General features: G+C 33.2%; 3 protein-coding genes across 4 annotated transcripts in view; 1 reads left to right on the top strand and 2 right to left on the bottom strand.

Annotated features, from left to right (window-relative positions):
* Window positions 1-1,513: 1,513 nt before the first annotated feature.
* LOC105345081 (transcription termination factor 3, mitochondrial) lies at window positions 1,514-7,381 on the bottom strand. Its single transcript, XM_066083673.1, has 7 exons — window positions 7,327-7,381; window positions 4,922-5,524; window positions 4,214-4,398; window positions 3,591-3,735; window positions 3,071-3,138; window positions 2,379-2,469; window positions 1,514-1,802 (listed from the first exon to the last, which is right to left on the bottom strand). The coding sequence occupies exons 2-7, from the start codon at window positions 5,517-5,519 to the stop codon at window positions 1,531-1,533; spliced, it is 1,359 nt and encodes a 452-aa protein (XP_065939745.1). The 5' UTR covers window positions 5,520-5,524; window positions 7,327-7,381; the 3' UTR covers window positions 1,514-1,530.
* A 1,090-nt stretch (window positions 7,382-8,471) lies between these two features.
* LOC105342661 (protein archease) lies at window positions 8,472-11,625 on the bottom strand. Its single transcript, XM_066083672.1, has 7 exons — window positions 11,489-11,625; window positions 10,860-10,884; window positions 9,869-9,990; window positions 9,402-9,484; window positions 9,116-9,168; window positions 8,936-8,972; window positions 8,472-8,805 (listed from the first exon to the last, which is right to left on the bottom strand). The coding sequence occupies exons 1-7, from the start codon at window positions 11,526-11,528 to the stop codon at window positions 8,716-8,718; spliced, it is 450 nt and encodes a 149-aa protein (XP_065939744.1). The 5' UTR covers window positions 11,529-11,625; the 3' UTR covers window positions 8,472-8,715.
* The window catches only part of LOC105342663 (uncharacterized), a 2,440-nt gene continuing 573 nt past the window's right edge, over window positions 11,573-13,439 (top strand). Inside the window, exons 1-3 of one of the 2 annotated variants that reach the window (XM_011449657.4) lie at window positions 11,573-11,700; window positions 12,202-13,012; window positions 13,309-13,436. In XM_011449657.4, the coding sequence (XP_011447959.3) occupies window positions 11,578-11,700; window positions 12,202-13,012; window positions 13,309-13,436 (1,062 nt within the window). In that variant the 5' untranslated portion in view covers window positions 11,573-11,577. Of the gene's footprint in view, window positions 11,701-11,888; window positions 12,012-12,201; window positions 13,013-13,308; window positions 13,437-13,439 lie in introns of those variants that run through there. The other variant, XM_066083671.1, reaches the window with a different exon arrangement.

Raw genomic sequence — 13,439 nt, 5'->3', positions numbered from 1 at the left:
TAAGAGATGAGCTTTTATTGCCCCTATTAACTTGGATAATACTCAATAATATAAGGTGCTATTGCCGCCATGTCTATGGTTGAATCATTGCTCCCAATGGGTAGCGATTATTTCTTTTCTCATAACTGTTGGCCAATGAAAATAATCTTTTGATATTGTTTAATCTTCAACGATTGAAGATTTCATTATCTAGAAATAACACGAGTGTGAATTTGACATTACGCTTTGCAACAACTGGACGTATTTTTCGCTCTGCAACGGCAGACGTGCAGTTTTAAGAAAGTGGTCATTGCAGATAATTCATACCTCGCTAACGCAGAAACCACCAAAGATTAATTAAAAATTTGCAAAGTGCACTTTGACGCATGCAATGAAACTAAAATTTAATGAATAAAACTAAAGTAAGGTATCTCTTACTTCAGTTTTATGAGATAAAATTCAATATTGATTGACATCCAACATGCAATGTTTTGTTATTACTTCATTTCTTTTTATCCTTCTTGGGATCCATATATTACGACCACAGTGACGGTCGTTGTGCCTCAACTACATCACTGACACCAGGTCTGACAGGCTGGTCACTTCTTAGATCAAAGACTGTTCATTTCAAGACTGATAAGATAATTGAGTCTTGAGTAGTTGTTTTTGTTTTCCATTTTCAGAGCTCTTCAATCAGCGTGCTGACGAGAGTCCGACTTTCCTCGTACCATGTTAGGCTAACTTCACGCGGACATTCCCAATTGTTTGCCGGATGTCTGCGTGATTACATACTCATCAATTTTGAAACCTTTAATTCTGAAGAAATTGTTATTGGTTGTTTCCATCAAAGACGCTCTTCACGGCAATTCCTCTTCATCAAGTGTGAAATACGTTAAAGGTGCGCAATGTTTTAATTAATTCTACAGAGACGATCTCGATAGTTCAGACGATATTATAGGTAGTTTACATGGGCGTTCTATCGCATACTACTCTTTTGAATATATAATACAAAAATGTATCTACATTTTCCAGCATCTTTGTCTGTGATAACACTAGGAATTGATTTTTTAATGTTTAATAGTCCAGTAAATTCAAACAACGTATTGTTGTAACGCAAGCAGGATTTGCATAATAGTCTTATATTTAATTGTAAAACAGTTACTGCTTAAAATCATGAAAATATATTATGTAGCAAGGAATCATACTTAGAATACTAAGAGGTGATAATTTTGGTTGGCGCATGATCCAATCTATCAGTAAGCCCTTCGGACTTTATTGGATTTGATCACATCCGGACCAAAATTATTACCTCATAATACTTAAAGAATGATTACTTATTCCTTAAATAAATATGTTATAAATTAATTTAAAAGAAGAAACTAGTATGAGACTAGAAGACAAATATACAATGCACGCAGTTTAAGATACTGTCCAAGTATAAATGTAAACTGCTCTCATGTAGCTACAGTTGTGACACATTACAGGTTTTTGTACATGCAACATCAAAGTTTTCCTTAACAAAAACAAAATGATGTCATATTTATAAGCAATTTATTCTGTTTTTAAAAATGTGACATAGTGTTCCTTAGGTACTCCTATTTTCCAGCACCATTTTTCTGCCGTTCTCTTGGCCAGACTTTCCAGGGACACATATCCGGCCTTCTCTGGGTTATAGTGGGCCCGCCCAATCTCCTTCAGGAAGGCGTGTCTCCTCCGCACCTGATGGTGGTCTCCTAACAACACTCCTGGGTTCTCAGCTATCGTCTCCATGCTCACCTCCATGTCATACAAGTTCTCAAGTCGAGTCTGGAGTGTTTGGGGCTCTTAAAATACCAAAATCACGAAATCAAGACAAGCCTATTTAAAACAAATATTCTGAGGAAAAAGAATTGCTTTCATTTAAATATCAACTGAAGGTTTCATTTCTGATTTTTATTGGAATATATATGCACACACAGATTTTCATTTACTATTTGCATGAAATAAAATCTGCCAATTACATTTAACTACCTCAATTTAAATGTACACAGAACACTAACTTTTATTGCTTTTAAGCTACAGTGTAACCAAAGCAATGTGTGTTAAAAGCTTTGAGATCTCCGTACGGAGCAACAAACTCTTTGGAGACATTTGGATGAACAGAATGTAGAGATAATTTCAATATTTACATGTGATTTAAACAATACATAACAATAATAAAGATAGGTCTTTGCCTGAATTTCTTGTACACAAATGAAAAAAAATTGAACAAGAAAATGTATCAGGATTTTTCTTCATTTATCAAAAATCTTGCTCTTCCAGTACTCTCCAATGGCAGATTATTGAAAAAAAGTTAAAACAGTAAAGTTAAATCATTGAAGGATAAAACTTGTACAGAATGACAATTCAATTGAGCTAACCTTCTGCAAAAGCAAGTGGACATTTCAAAAACATGGCCTGCAGCTGATTGTAGTCAAATCCCCATATTTTGTGGAACAGAAAGTGTACATCCTTCAAGAAACCAGCGGTCACAAAGTACAAGTTGTATCAAAGATATGAAAACACAAACACAAAGGGACCTAAACATAGTGCATTAGCTATTGATAATCACACTATATTAGTCCGCAAAATGATAAAATAAACCCCTTGAGATTATGCAGCTTAATTGTAATGGAAAATTTATCTCAAATTCATTTTCTGATATTGCTAGTTTATAATGTCTAGTAGACAAATGATCATCAGAAGCCTCTCCTTAGATACAACAAAATACATTTTTATTGTTTTGACGGGGTCAAAATCATTAAAAAAGATTAACTGCTTACAGTTAAACAGATTCAACAGGGTTAATCATAATACATGTACTGATGAAACAGATCTAACATTTCAAACTTTAGATCTGCAATTGGCCAATTCTATAGAAAAGATCCAATATCTCTAAACTACTCTAGCTTTGAACAAAGTGCCTATTTTTAATATTTCTTGACAAAAAAAAATCATCGAAAGGGCAGTGTAATGGATATTTAGAACAACACAGATCTGATTCAGTATACATTTTTGGTTGCCTTGGTACCTGTAAACTTACACAGAATCAAGATCTCGGATCTAATTTTACCTGGATCTTTTTCCTGTTGTGGGAAATAAGGATTGGGTGGATGGAGAAAACTTCTCTCATCTGATCACCTGCACATTGATGAAAATAGAGTGATGGATGTTATGCAATACATTAATACACTATATAAGTTATATATCTTTAGCTTTTTAACTAGTACAAATATTCCCCATGTTCCTAATGCCAAATATCATTATTTTCTTCCAATTTTGATCTTAAAAAATGCTGGATTCTACTGCAAAAAACAGTAAATCATTTTGTCTAATTCATAATTTACCATTTTTTTTGTATTCAAATGTTGTTTTTTTAATTCCATCCCATTGATTTACTATGGATACTATTCATCCCAATCGGTAGCAAAAGCTCTGTTTGTACAGCATGAACTTTTTCTTCCCTGATGATTTAATTTATGTGATATTCAATACTTGCTACAGAGCTTCTTTGAGTGAAAATTTCATAGTGATGATAAACATGTTTTGACAGCTAAATCTGACAATGTTTGGCGGTGTGACAAGACACTGACCTTTGAGTCCGAACATCTTCTGGAACATCCCGAGCTTGGAGTCAACCTGTCCTACTTCCATGATCAGGAACATTGAATGCCGTGTCACCATCTTACCAATCATCTCGTCTGTGAACTTCTTAGATTTCAGGTAGCCAACCACTGACTGTAAAATACCAGTCATAAAAAATGTGAATTCATGTACATGTACTTACCTCACCGAAGAAATTAAAAATTATGATTTTGACTTCTTTTTACTTATTGAAATAAAATGTGCGCTATATTTTTTTCTAAATTGGTAGAATATAAATGAAACCCAAATCTAAAATTATAACACCAATATCATATCATGATGATGCACAGTACTATATTATTATCATGTATAAAAAATTTTGTTATGTTCAATAAAAATTTAAATGTCTAGCAAATTCTATTGCTGTATAAAAAATGATACATTTTTGATGCATACATATATTTCTCCTCAGCTTAGTGAAGTGAAAAATCTAACTTGTTTCTCTTCAGCCCTCAGGAAAATGATATTTTTTTTTAACTTCTTGACAGCTAAGTAGAGAATTGACAAATGTTTCTCTTCATCTACCAGTTTATAATTTAAATGTTTTCCTGATTTCAATTTTTTTTTATACCTGAAGCTTGTTGATGGGGTCCTCCAGTATAAAGGGGTTTGTGGTCAAAACCATTCCAAGATTATGGTCGTAAACACCCAGATCTTTCAGGTATAACAACTTTGGAATGATGTCTCTCTCAAAATCAAGCCTGATGATGTAGTTTCCAATGAACGGAAATTCTTGAACAGCTGACAGATCAACCCCTAAAATATAAAATTACAAGAAATGTTGATAAAGTTGCTGAGCATTTTGACCCCACATTATCATTTTTCACTTGGAAAAATTCAAAGGAATGAAAACTAATTTCTTATGGAAATTTACCGGTATAATAAACGATGTTGACATATTTTCTAAAGTCACTCGGAATACCTCGCACAAATTCAATAGTATCATCTGGGTCTGTTGCAATGCAAAATCCCTGTAGACTCCTTTATTTTTAGCCAAATATTGAAAACTAATAAGCTAGAGGGGGCGTTTCAAAGGAGAAACTTGGAAAGCGTTCATACTTTTGAATTAACATTGTTTGAGCCCTGACATGCCTGAGGTAATTATAAATATTGAGTAAATAACCAAAATGTGAATCAAGGATATTTTGGGACAGAGTATAGGTCTTAATTAGTAATAATATACATTCTGTGATATAGATAGTCTTAACCCTTACAGTATTCTAAATGCAATAGAATATTTCTATAGATTAGTAATTATAGAAAATTAGAAGCTGTTTACCTATCATCACTAGTTTCTGTAGTGTCTCTGAATGCTCTATGTAGTCCTCAAAGCTACTGGACTTTGGTTTCAGAAAGTTGTAACGTATTCCTCTATCCTCATCGGGGTGAGGAAGAACGGAGGTCATCATGTCCCACTCAGTGCTGTGAGGGTCAAGTTTATCCACTTCATCTAAATAAGCCTCGATCTCTGACAGCATCTCTGGGGTACACGATTGTAGGTTAGAGTTCATTATGTCACAAACCTGACTTACTGATACAGTACGAAAATGCTTTGCAATCAGTTCTGTGTTTAATGGGGGCTGTGAAACACCTTTATTATCTGTTGATAGTGTTTCTCCTTTTATGGGGGCATCACCAGTCATTGCAACATGTAGTTCAGACAACTTATTCTCTTCTAATTCATTTGTCTTTTTATTAGTTTCGTTGATTTTCTCTGAATGCTTGTGCTGAAGTGAAGATTTTTTATAGCTTTTAGCTAATGTCTCCCAAGGGTCTGTTTTTGAATGCACATCCTCACTGATACTCGCAGCACTTAGTCTCTGACTGCACGGTGTAACAAATCTTCTTCCAAAGCGAAAAGCCAATTTGGAGAACATCCTCTCTGTAATAAGGATAAAATATTATGATTTATATTTTTGAAATTCAAAAGAACATATACTGAAAGATGATGATAATGTAATGGGTTAGATTCCCTCAAAGATTTTAAAGCTAAGCAGGTAAACCCATTTTTGGGCACTCATGAAAATAATTCAAACTTGACGTGGTAGTGAGCTTCAACCTTGGTGTGCTTGTGAAATTACACCAACGCTGATTTTAGTGCAAAATTGGACAAATCAATTTTCAGGGGCCCTCATAAAAATGATCGAAATTTAACCATGTTAACATAATAATAATTTTAATTTTGGGGCACTGCCCTCATGAAAAGTAATGTCATTTTTGGGTGCTCAAAAAAATTTGGGGGGGCTTGCACATAGGGGCACTTTGGTTTTGGGGCAATACAACAGTAACCCGTTGCATCAAAGATCTGTCATCAACGACTTATAATGACAAGACTGAAAGTTTTTGCTTGTTCAAACCTGTGCTCTATATTTCCCATTCGGAAAAAAATGAGAAAATGCAAAAATTTCACTGATTTTTATTAAGTTCTAAATATAGCTTCACTTCTAAGGTCACATACTGTCAGTGAAAGAAATGAAATGTCAATGACAAATAGATGAAAAATATATCCTATACCAACTCTACTACGATATAACAAAAACAATTGTCTACCTGAAACCCTTTATTTAACATTTTGAATCTTAAGAGCCAAATTTAACTCATATCATGTATCTGTGATTAGTGCTGAAACGAATGTTCGAATATTCGCGAATGAATAGTAAATTTCTAATATTCGAATGTATATTTAGCATTCGAATATTCGTTCACATGTTAAACACCCATATCAAGCACTGTAAACTATGCAGCATCGTGTTATTTCATTTTACTTGGAACGAAAGTAAATATAAAGCCATCTATGACTGCCATGCTTGGTAGAGTCTATTACTTAACCCAGTAATAGACTCTTCCGCCATGCTTGTTTACCTTGAAAGTAAAAGCAGGGTTTACATCGAACGGAGACAAACATTCTGGATTTTTCAATTCATGTCAGACGCTGAAGAAAAAAATTGCTTAACTGTTTGAACGAGTGTGAGCTACGGAGAATTAATATCGAAAGGTACATCGAAAGTTTTTTTAAAAGATACCTCGATATAATTTTTTTTTTTTTTTTATATAAACAGAAGATTTCCGGAGTTATGAGCGTTATCAGTTTTCTGTTTAATACTATATCAAACATGGCGGAAATATTTGGACTGACTTACGAAGTAACGTATCGGTCTCATCCAGGAGTCAGGACTGCAGTATATTATTAAAGAAGTAATAAATCTTTTGATTGTAGTTGATGGAGATTTTTAAAAAATCAGTATATTATTATTTGCTTAAAAATTAAATGTGCATCCAATTCAATGGATACTCATGCATTAAGTGTCAACTTCAAACTGACATGTTTAAGCAGTCTACACATACACCCACTTAGTAATACAAACTATCATATGCTTAATACATTGTCTATGACGTCTACGAATATTCGAATACGAATCGAATAGCACTCACGAATATTCGAATACTGATTTATGGTATTCGTTTCAGCATATCTGTGATCCTCACTATAGTATTACAAAATATTTAAAGTTTGTTCGAATTTTCTCAGTTTCCAAAAAAAATCACGTTTTATTACAAAACCTATTCACAAATAGTGCATAATGCAAAATTTACCGAATCATTCGGCGAATGTCTTCTTTGACACACGTTTTCTTTTTTATCAGCTCCCGCAGTTGCGTTAATTAAAAGGTGTTATGTTTTTACCATGATCATCATCATGCTTTCTGCAATAATATTTGTGGGTGCAACAGGTATTTGCCAACTCGTTCCAGAAATATCTTGACAAATTGTACTACGTTTAGTCTCATTCGTTGAAATAATGTTTCTGAAACGGTATTTCATTTTGCAAAACTCTAAAACAAGTCGTTATTTTTTTTGTAATAATTCAAATTAATTTGACAGGATAATAAAATTACGGGCTAAACAGATGCTGGATCAAAGTAGTGAAAGTACTCAAGGGAGCTGATATTTTTTGTTGTTGTAAAATTATACATAAATATAGTTTGACCAATGCATGATCATTGCAGATGTCAGTTATGAAGTCTGGTCTCGTTATGTTCTCATGAAATTGTACCTTTTATTTTCGTAACAAATATGTTTACAATACATATATACCGGGTATATACTATTGTTTTTCACTACTGTATATTAAATTATAGATATGACATGTTATTGACTTTGCTTTTTCTTTTACATGTTATTTCATCCAGATCGATAATTTTGAGTCCGCCTGTAGAGGCTATTAACAAGAAGAAAAACAGAAGAAGTTGAAAAGTTAAAAATAATATAATTTATTCATAAATAATAATTTATTTAAATTGCGATGAGGAGCTAGTGTACATTAACGACCAAAATAAATAACAAAACACTTAAGAACAAAAATAATTTCCCAAAACAAATATATGGAATTTGAATCAACTTAAAATTGTCAAAAGGAAGGCGACCTTGATGCAAGGATCAGTGAACAAGCACATTTGTGCTTGGGTTTATATACTTGTTAAACACTTTTAACAGAATTGGGCATGAGAATTTATGTTTAATAATACATGAAACAAAAAACGAATAAAGAATCCGATGAATTTGGAAATAATTTAAGTAGGTACTACTACACTATTAATATTCAAGGAAAAACCAACGAATTGACATATGAGTTAATTATTTGATAAGTAATCTGTTGATTCAGAAATTTACTATGACGCCAGACAAACTCATCAACACTCATTGTGAAAATGATAAAATGTATACCACACTGAATCACACAAATTTGATTATTTAATACATGAATAAACAAAGCAGTCATAATATTACTTGAACTAATTTATTTTCTTAAATGAATAAGGAAATCAAAACATGTTTTAGAGTTTTGCTTTATTTTAAAGCCAGCTTATCTTAATAAAAACAAAACAATGGAAACCAAAAACTTCAAAAACCTCATTAACAACCAGTTGCATACATAATGCACATTACATACATAATGCACACTGATCAATATAAGATTATATATATTGCTCTTAATCATTAATATAATAAATAAATGAATTCAATATATCAATATACAAGACTCATTGGAAGTAGAAATATGTCTATGCCAGTTTAAATGTCTATGATGACAAACACTTCATGCTGCCCCTCCTTGTCATAAATCTGCATGTTGGAGTATGTAATAGCTTTCACCTCCGTACCCTGAAAAATAATCAAGCTTGAAGATAAATAAAATATATACCTCACAATATAAAATATATACCTCATAATATAAAGTATATACCTCACATCGATATGCACCCCTTTTTATGAGAAATATCTTTTAAATTACCTGTGGATGTTTCTTGATATCAAACTCTTCACCATAGCTAGAGTAAAGAAAACATTTGGAAACAGGAGCATAAATAATGATTTTTTCCTTTTTTCTTTGCATCTCTTCAACTCTAAGAAATTGATCTCTATATACAGTATTTTGACATGCCATGTTCAATCAACAGTAAATTCCACTTACCCTACTGATTTTATTTTGAAATTTTCCTTATCAAATTCAGTGATTACAATTTTCTGTGAAGAGAAGAAAACATGATATCACATATCTTTTGACTTTATATCCAAAAATCAAAAACTTATACAGACATACATTTCACCAAATTTAAATTTAAAACATTATCTAAAATCCACTGAGCCTCAAGCCTCTGACATTAAAGTAATGTGTCAAGCAAAGAAAACTTTTTGATGCAATAAAATATTGATGTTATTAAAAGATACAAAATTCAAATCTTGAAGGTTATACATACCCTAGGTATGAAAAAGGCATCTGCAGAGAAGACAAAGAGCCATTCGTCTAGAAAGTGAAATAATAGGCCCATCAAATCATCACCTGTAATCAAAGAGCTAGTGTTGAAACCTTACAAACCATCACCTTTAATCAGAAATGCTATGATACCTGTAAATTTAAATTAAAGACACTGTGAATAACGATGTCTCAAATCACAGCTGTGTCTGGGCGAATTGAAGACTGGGTGAAACTGTTTGCAAGTGACAAGGGCCAAAATTACACAGTGCGATAATAACTCTGTACACAGTAGTGAGCTAAAAAAATAGAAACCTTTTTGTATATCACTCACATATAACAACAGACTTTTTAGTAATGCTTTATACATATTTGTAATGAATAAAACTATATACTGATTTGCATACTGAAATAACATACATGTATGTGTATGCAAGCACAAGCAAAATATGATCTAACTTTTTTTATTACCCTCAGCCTCCACCTCTTTTTCTTCTTTCATTTCCACTGTGTTGTAATCAGTAGTCATGTAGCCAAACATTGACGTGGCACACTGCTCAAAGGCCTCCTCTAGGCTGTCACCCCCTGATTTACTGGGTCAAGGTCATTTTAATGACAATTATGTGTATTATTAAATAATTTAATAATGTTACAACACTGGTCAAAATATATTTCAAAGTACTGTGAAAACAGACATTTTTGCATGGTGATATTTTTTGCATGATGAAAATGTTCTCAAATAATTATGATAAGCTATGCAAAATTTAACTCAATATTGGCAATTTCTGATAAAATTACAGTAATTAATGCACAATGGAAAATGCTTTTACTGCAAGTTTGTGAATGAAATATTTTAGATTCATATTCTTTTAACTTAGAGGAATTTTGAATTTTTTTATTCTTTCAAACATTGTATTTATTTTTTCTTCAGAGGATACATGCATGTAATCTGAAAGAAATGAAAATAATATTATTAATAAACAGAGTCCTTGCAGATTTCAACTTAATATTGGATGATTCATTTCAATTCAGAAAAGACTTACATTTGTCAAAGTGATTTAATTGTAAAACTTAAATATTACCCGCATGCTTGTTTGAAGATAGTTGTTGAACTAGTCTAAAGACTAATGTATTAATCAACCTGTATTTAAACCAGAATTCTAACATGCCATTACATCCTCTACTTCATGGTACAAATAGAGATCTAGCTTTAGTCAGATTGTGCATTGACTTGAGGGCTTTTATGAGTATAAATGTAAATATTGTATAAATATTGCATATCTATGAACCTTGTAAAATAGTTATTGTAATTGAACAACTTGTTAAAATATATGACTGTAGAGTTTGTATACTAATAACTGTTTATTTAAAACTACAGTTTGTATATCAACTAGAAAATGAAATTTTGGAGCTTGTAAAAATATAACTGTAGAGATTATACAATTACAACTTAGGAACTTACTGAACATCAGCTGTGTGATCCAAATCTGAAAAAAAAAATAAAAATAAAAATAAAGAAATGAAACTAGCTAAAAAAAATGACCTCACTCTATGGTGTGCAAATCAGGTGAAAACATTACAAACATAGAATAAATTTGTGCTACAGTGAGACAAGCTAAATTAATTGATAAAAGATGACCTGTTCGACTATTGATCACCCAGAGTGTATGAAAGTTTACAAGTTTACAGATATTTCAAAATTTTGAGCAAGAATAAAAAATGGAAAAATGGTGGAACTAAGCATATAACCAGGATTCGAACTCAATTAAGCCCCTTAAATCTCTAATCAGGCGCTTTACCAACTCAGTTGTCTGGTGCTGACAATTAAGCTGATCTAACTGCAACATTCATCCCCTCTTAACACTGCTTACTGATATTTGCCCTGGAAAAATTAACATCCCAGGTCTCTTAATTAATAACACCCCCCCCCCCCCCCAATAGCTTTTTTGCATGGATTAGAAAGATGGGGGTGGGCGAATACATTCTCTCGTCATGTCTTGGCACCATCCCTCCACCTACAAATCTCAGAATAGGTAACTCGTGGGCCCAACGACTGGCAACCCTCGCCCCATTTTAAGTCTATGTACCTACATTCATATTTCACTTCAGGAATATCCCCACCATGTGCCATTGTTGTGCAATGTGACTCTGATCGTAAACAACAAATCTGCTTCTAACATATGCTTGAATTTTCATTTCAACCAATCAACGACGACCATTCTCACAGAAACGACATTTGTTTCAAAATGGCGGAAGATTGCACCGAGAACGAATATAACGTAGCAGAAATTACTAGATTACAGGTATACGAATAAGGAGCACAACTGAAATTACAGTCAACAACGCAACAATGGCGTTTTACCCCATTTACATAGTTTTCAATCTCCAAAGTGATTTACAATCGGAGTTTATGTCCCACGTCATATTTCACACATTTAGAGTTCTTTCATAAATGTGATTTTTTTTCGTAACACGTTTTGAAGAATAGCAATCAAGAAACAAGCATTTGTAACTTTGCAAATCGTAGTGAGTTGTATAGGAAGTGTAACGGGATTGGAGAACTATTGCGCCGGTATTCGAACAGGTCTGACCGTCACATAAGAAATGGAGAAATGTGAGATAGCCTATTTAAACGATGGCAGGATCATTTAACTCACATAATTAGTAATATACAGTAGACATATGTACATGTACTTTGGATTTTTTGATGTGTGCTTGAATTTCAGAAATTTTTCTCATGCAGTAGATCTGTGATTTATTATTATTTTTTTTAGTGATAACATATCTCATTGCTTTTTTCATAGGCCTTGTTTAGAGGGTTTTTAGTGAGGAAGTGGATGCATGAGACAAGAGGGGAGTATGATGGAATTTTCAGCAAAATTGAAAACAACAGCAGCAGCATTCACCCTGCATGGAAATCCAAAAGACTTTGTAGACCAATTGTTCAGAAAAAACAAAAGCACAAAACACTTCAAAGGGATAGTGCTAGCCCAGTGGTAGAAAAAACAAAAGATTCACGTGAAGTACCCAAAATACAGGATGTGGCATATCAGCAAACAATATTTGTTCAGACAGAGCTTACCAATGGTGCTAGTTCAAAATTGATAGACATAGAGAAATCGTGCGAGAATGATACTCGATCATCATTTCAATATTTTGAACACAAATTTCTTACAGTGGAAACACAAACCAGTTTTTGTGAACCCAGTTCATACTCGAAAGAAAAACCCACAAGTGAACAGTGTGTGCAGACAAGGAAGGAGTCAACAGACCATTGTTTACCTCAGGACTGGGAACAGACTTTGGAGCCAGAACAAACAGGAAAGAACAAAACTGTAACAGCATCTGAAGTCTTTACTGTTGAAGAAGTCAAAGAACAAGCAACGTATAAAGATTCATCCGACCACGAACAAGAAGAAGTGGGAGGTACTGATGTAAAGGAGTGCTTGTCTGCAAAGCAACCTACAAACTTGACATCTCCAGGATTCTCATCCCACAGTGAATCTTCTGCACCTACAAAAGGAATATCTCCCAGGGGAAAGCAAAACACAGGTGGGACCTCCTGGGGTTTATCCAATGAAACATCAGTATGGGACAGTTTCCACAGTGTAACAGGTACATTGTTTCTGTATTTGAGTCAGTATAATGTCAAGTTTATGTAATTGTTAACTGAATTCTAAACAGTTTGCTGTTTCCCAAACCTATTTCTGACAATGATTGTAAAATTTTCATGGTGGTAATTAAGTACTCCAATATGCATTTCTACAGTGCCTGAGAAATTAATCAAATTTTTTAGGGGACTAAGTAATATTTCATCTATTTGTCACTGTAGCCCTGTATATAAGCTACCAATAGTAGACAGGGATTCTACATACCGTACATTTATATATACATGTATTTCAAATTTTTAGCTGCACCTCCAGTTAATATTCCCAAGGAGCCCCAGTACCCAAAGGATTATGAATCTCTTCAGGACATGAGGAAAAACATTGCTATGGAACTGCTCTGGGTTCAGCAAGCTATCAACAGTAGAAAGAATGTA

The sequence above is a fragment of the Magallana gigas genome, chromosome 5 (genome assembly GCF_963853765.1).
Source record: "Magallana gigas chromosome 5, xbMagGiga1.1, whole genome shotgun sequence".
NCBI lineage: Eukaryota > Metazoa > Mollusca > Bivalvia > Ostreida > Ostreidae > Magallana > Magallana gigas.
This window is presented reverse-complemented; position numbering and strand designations above follow the sequence as displayed.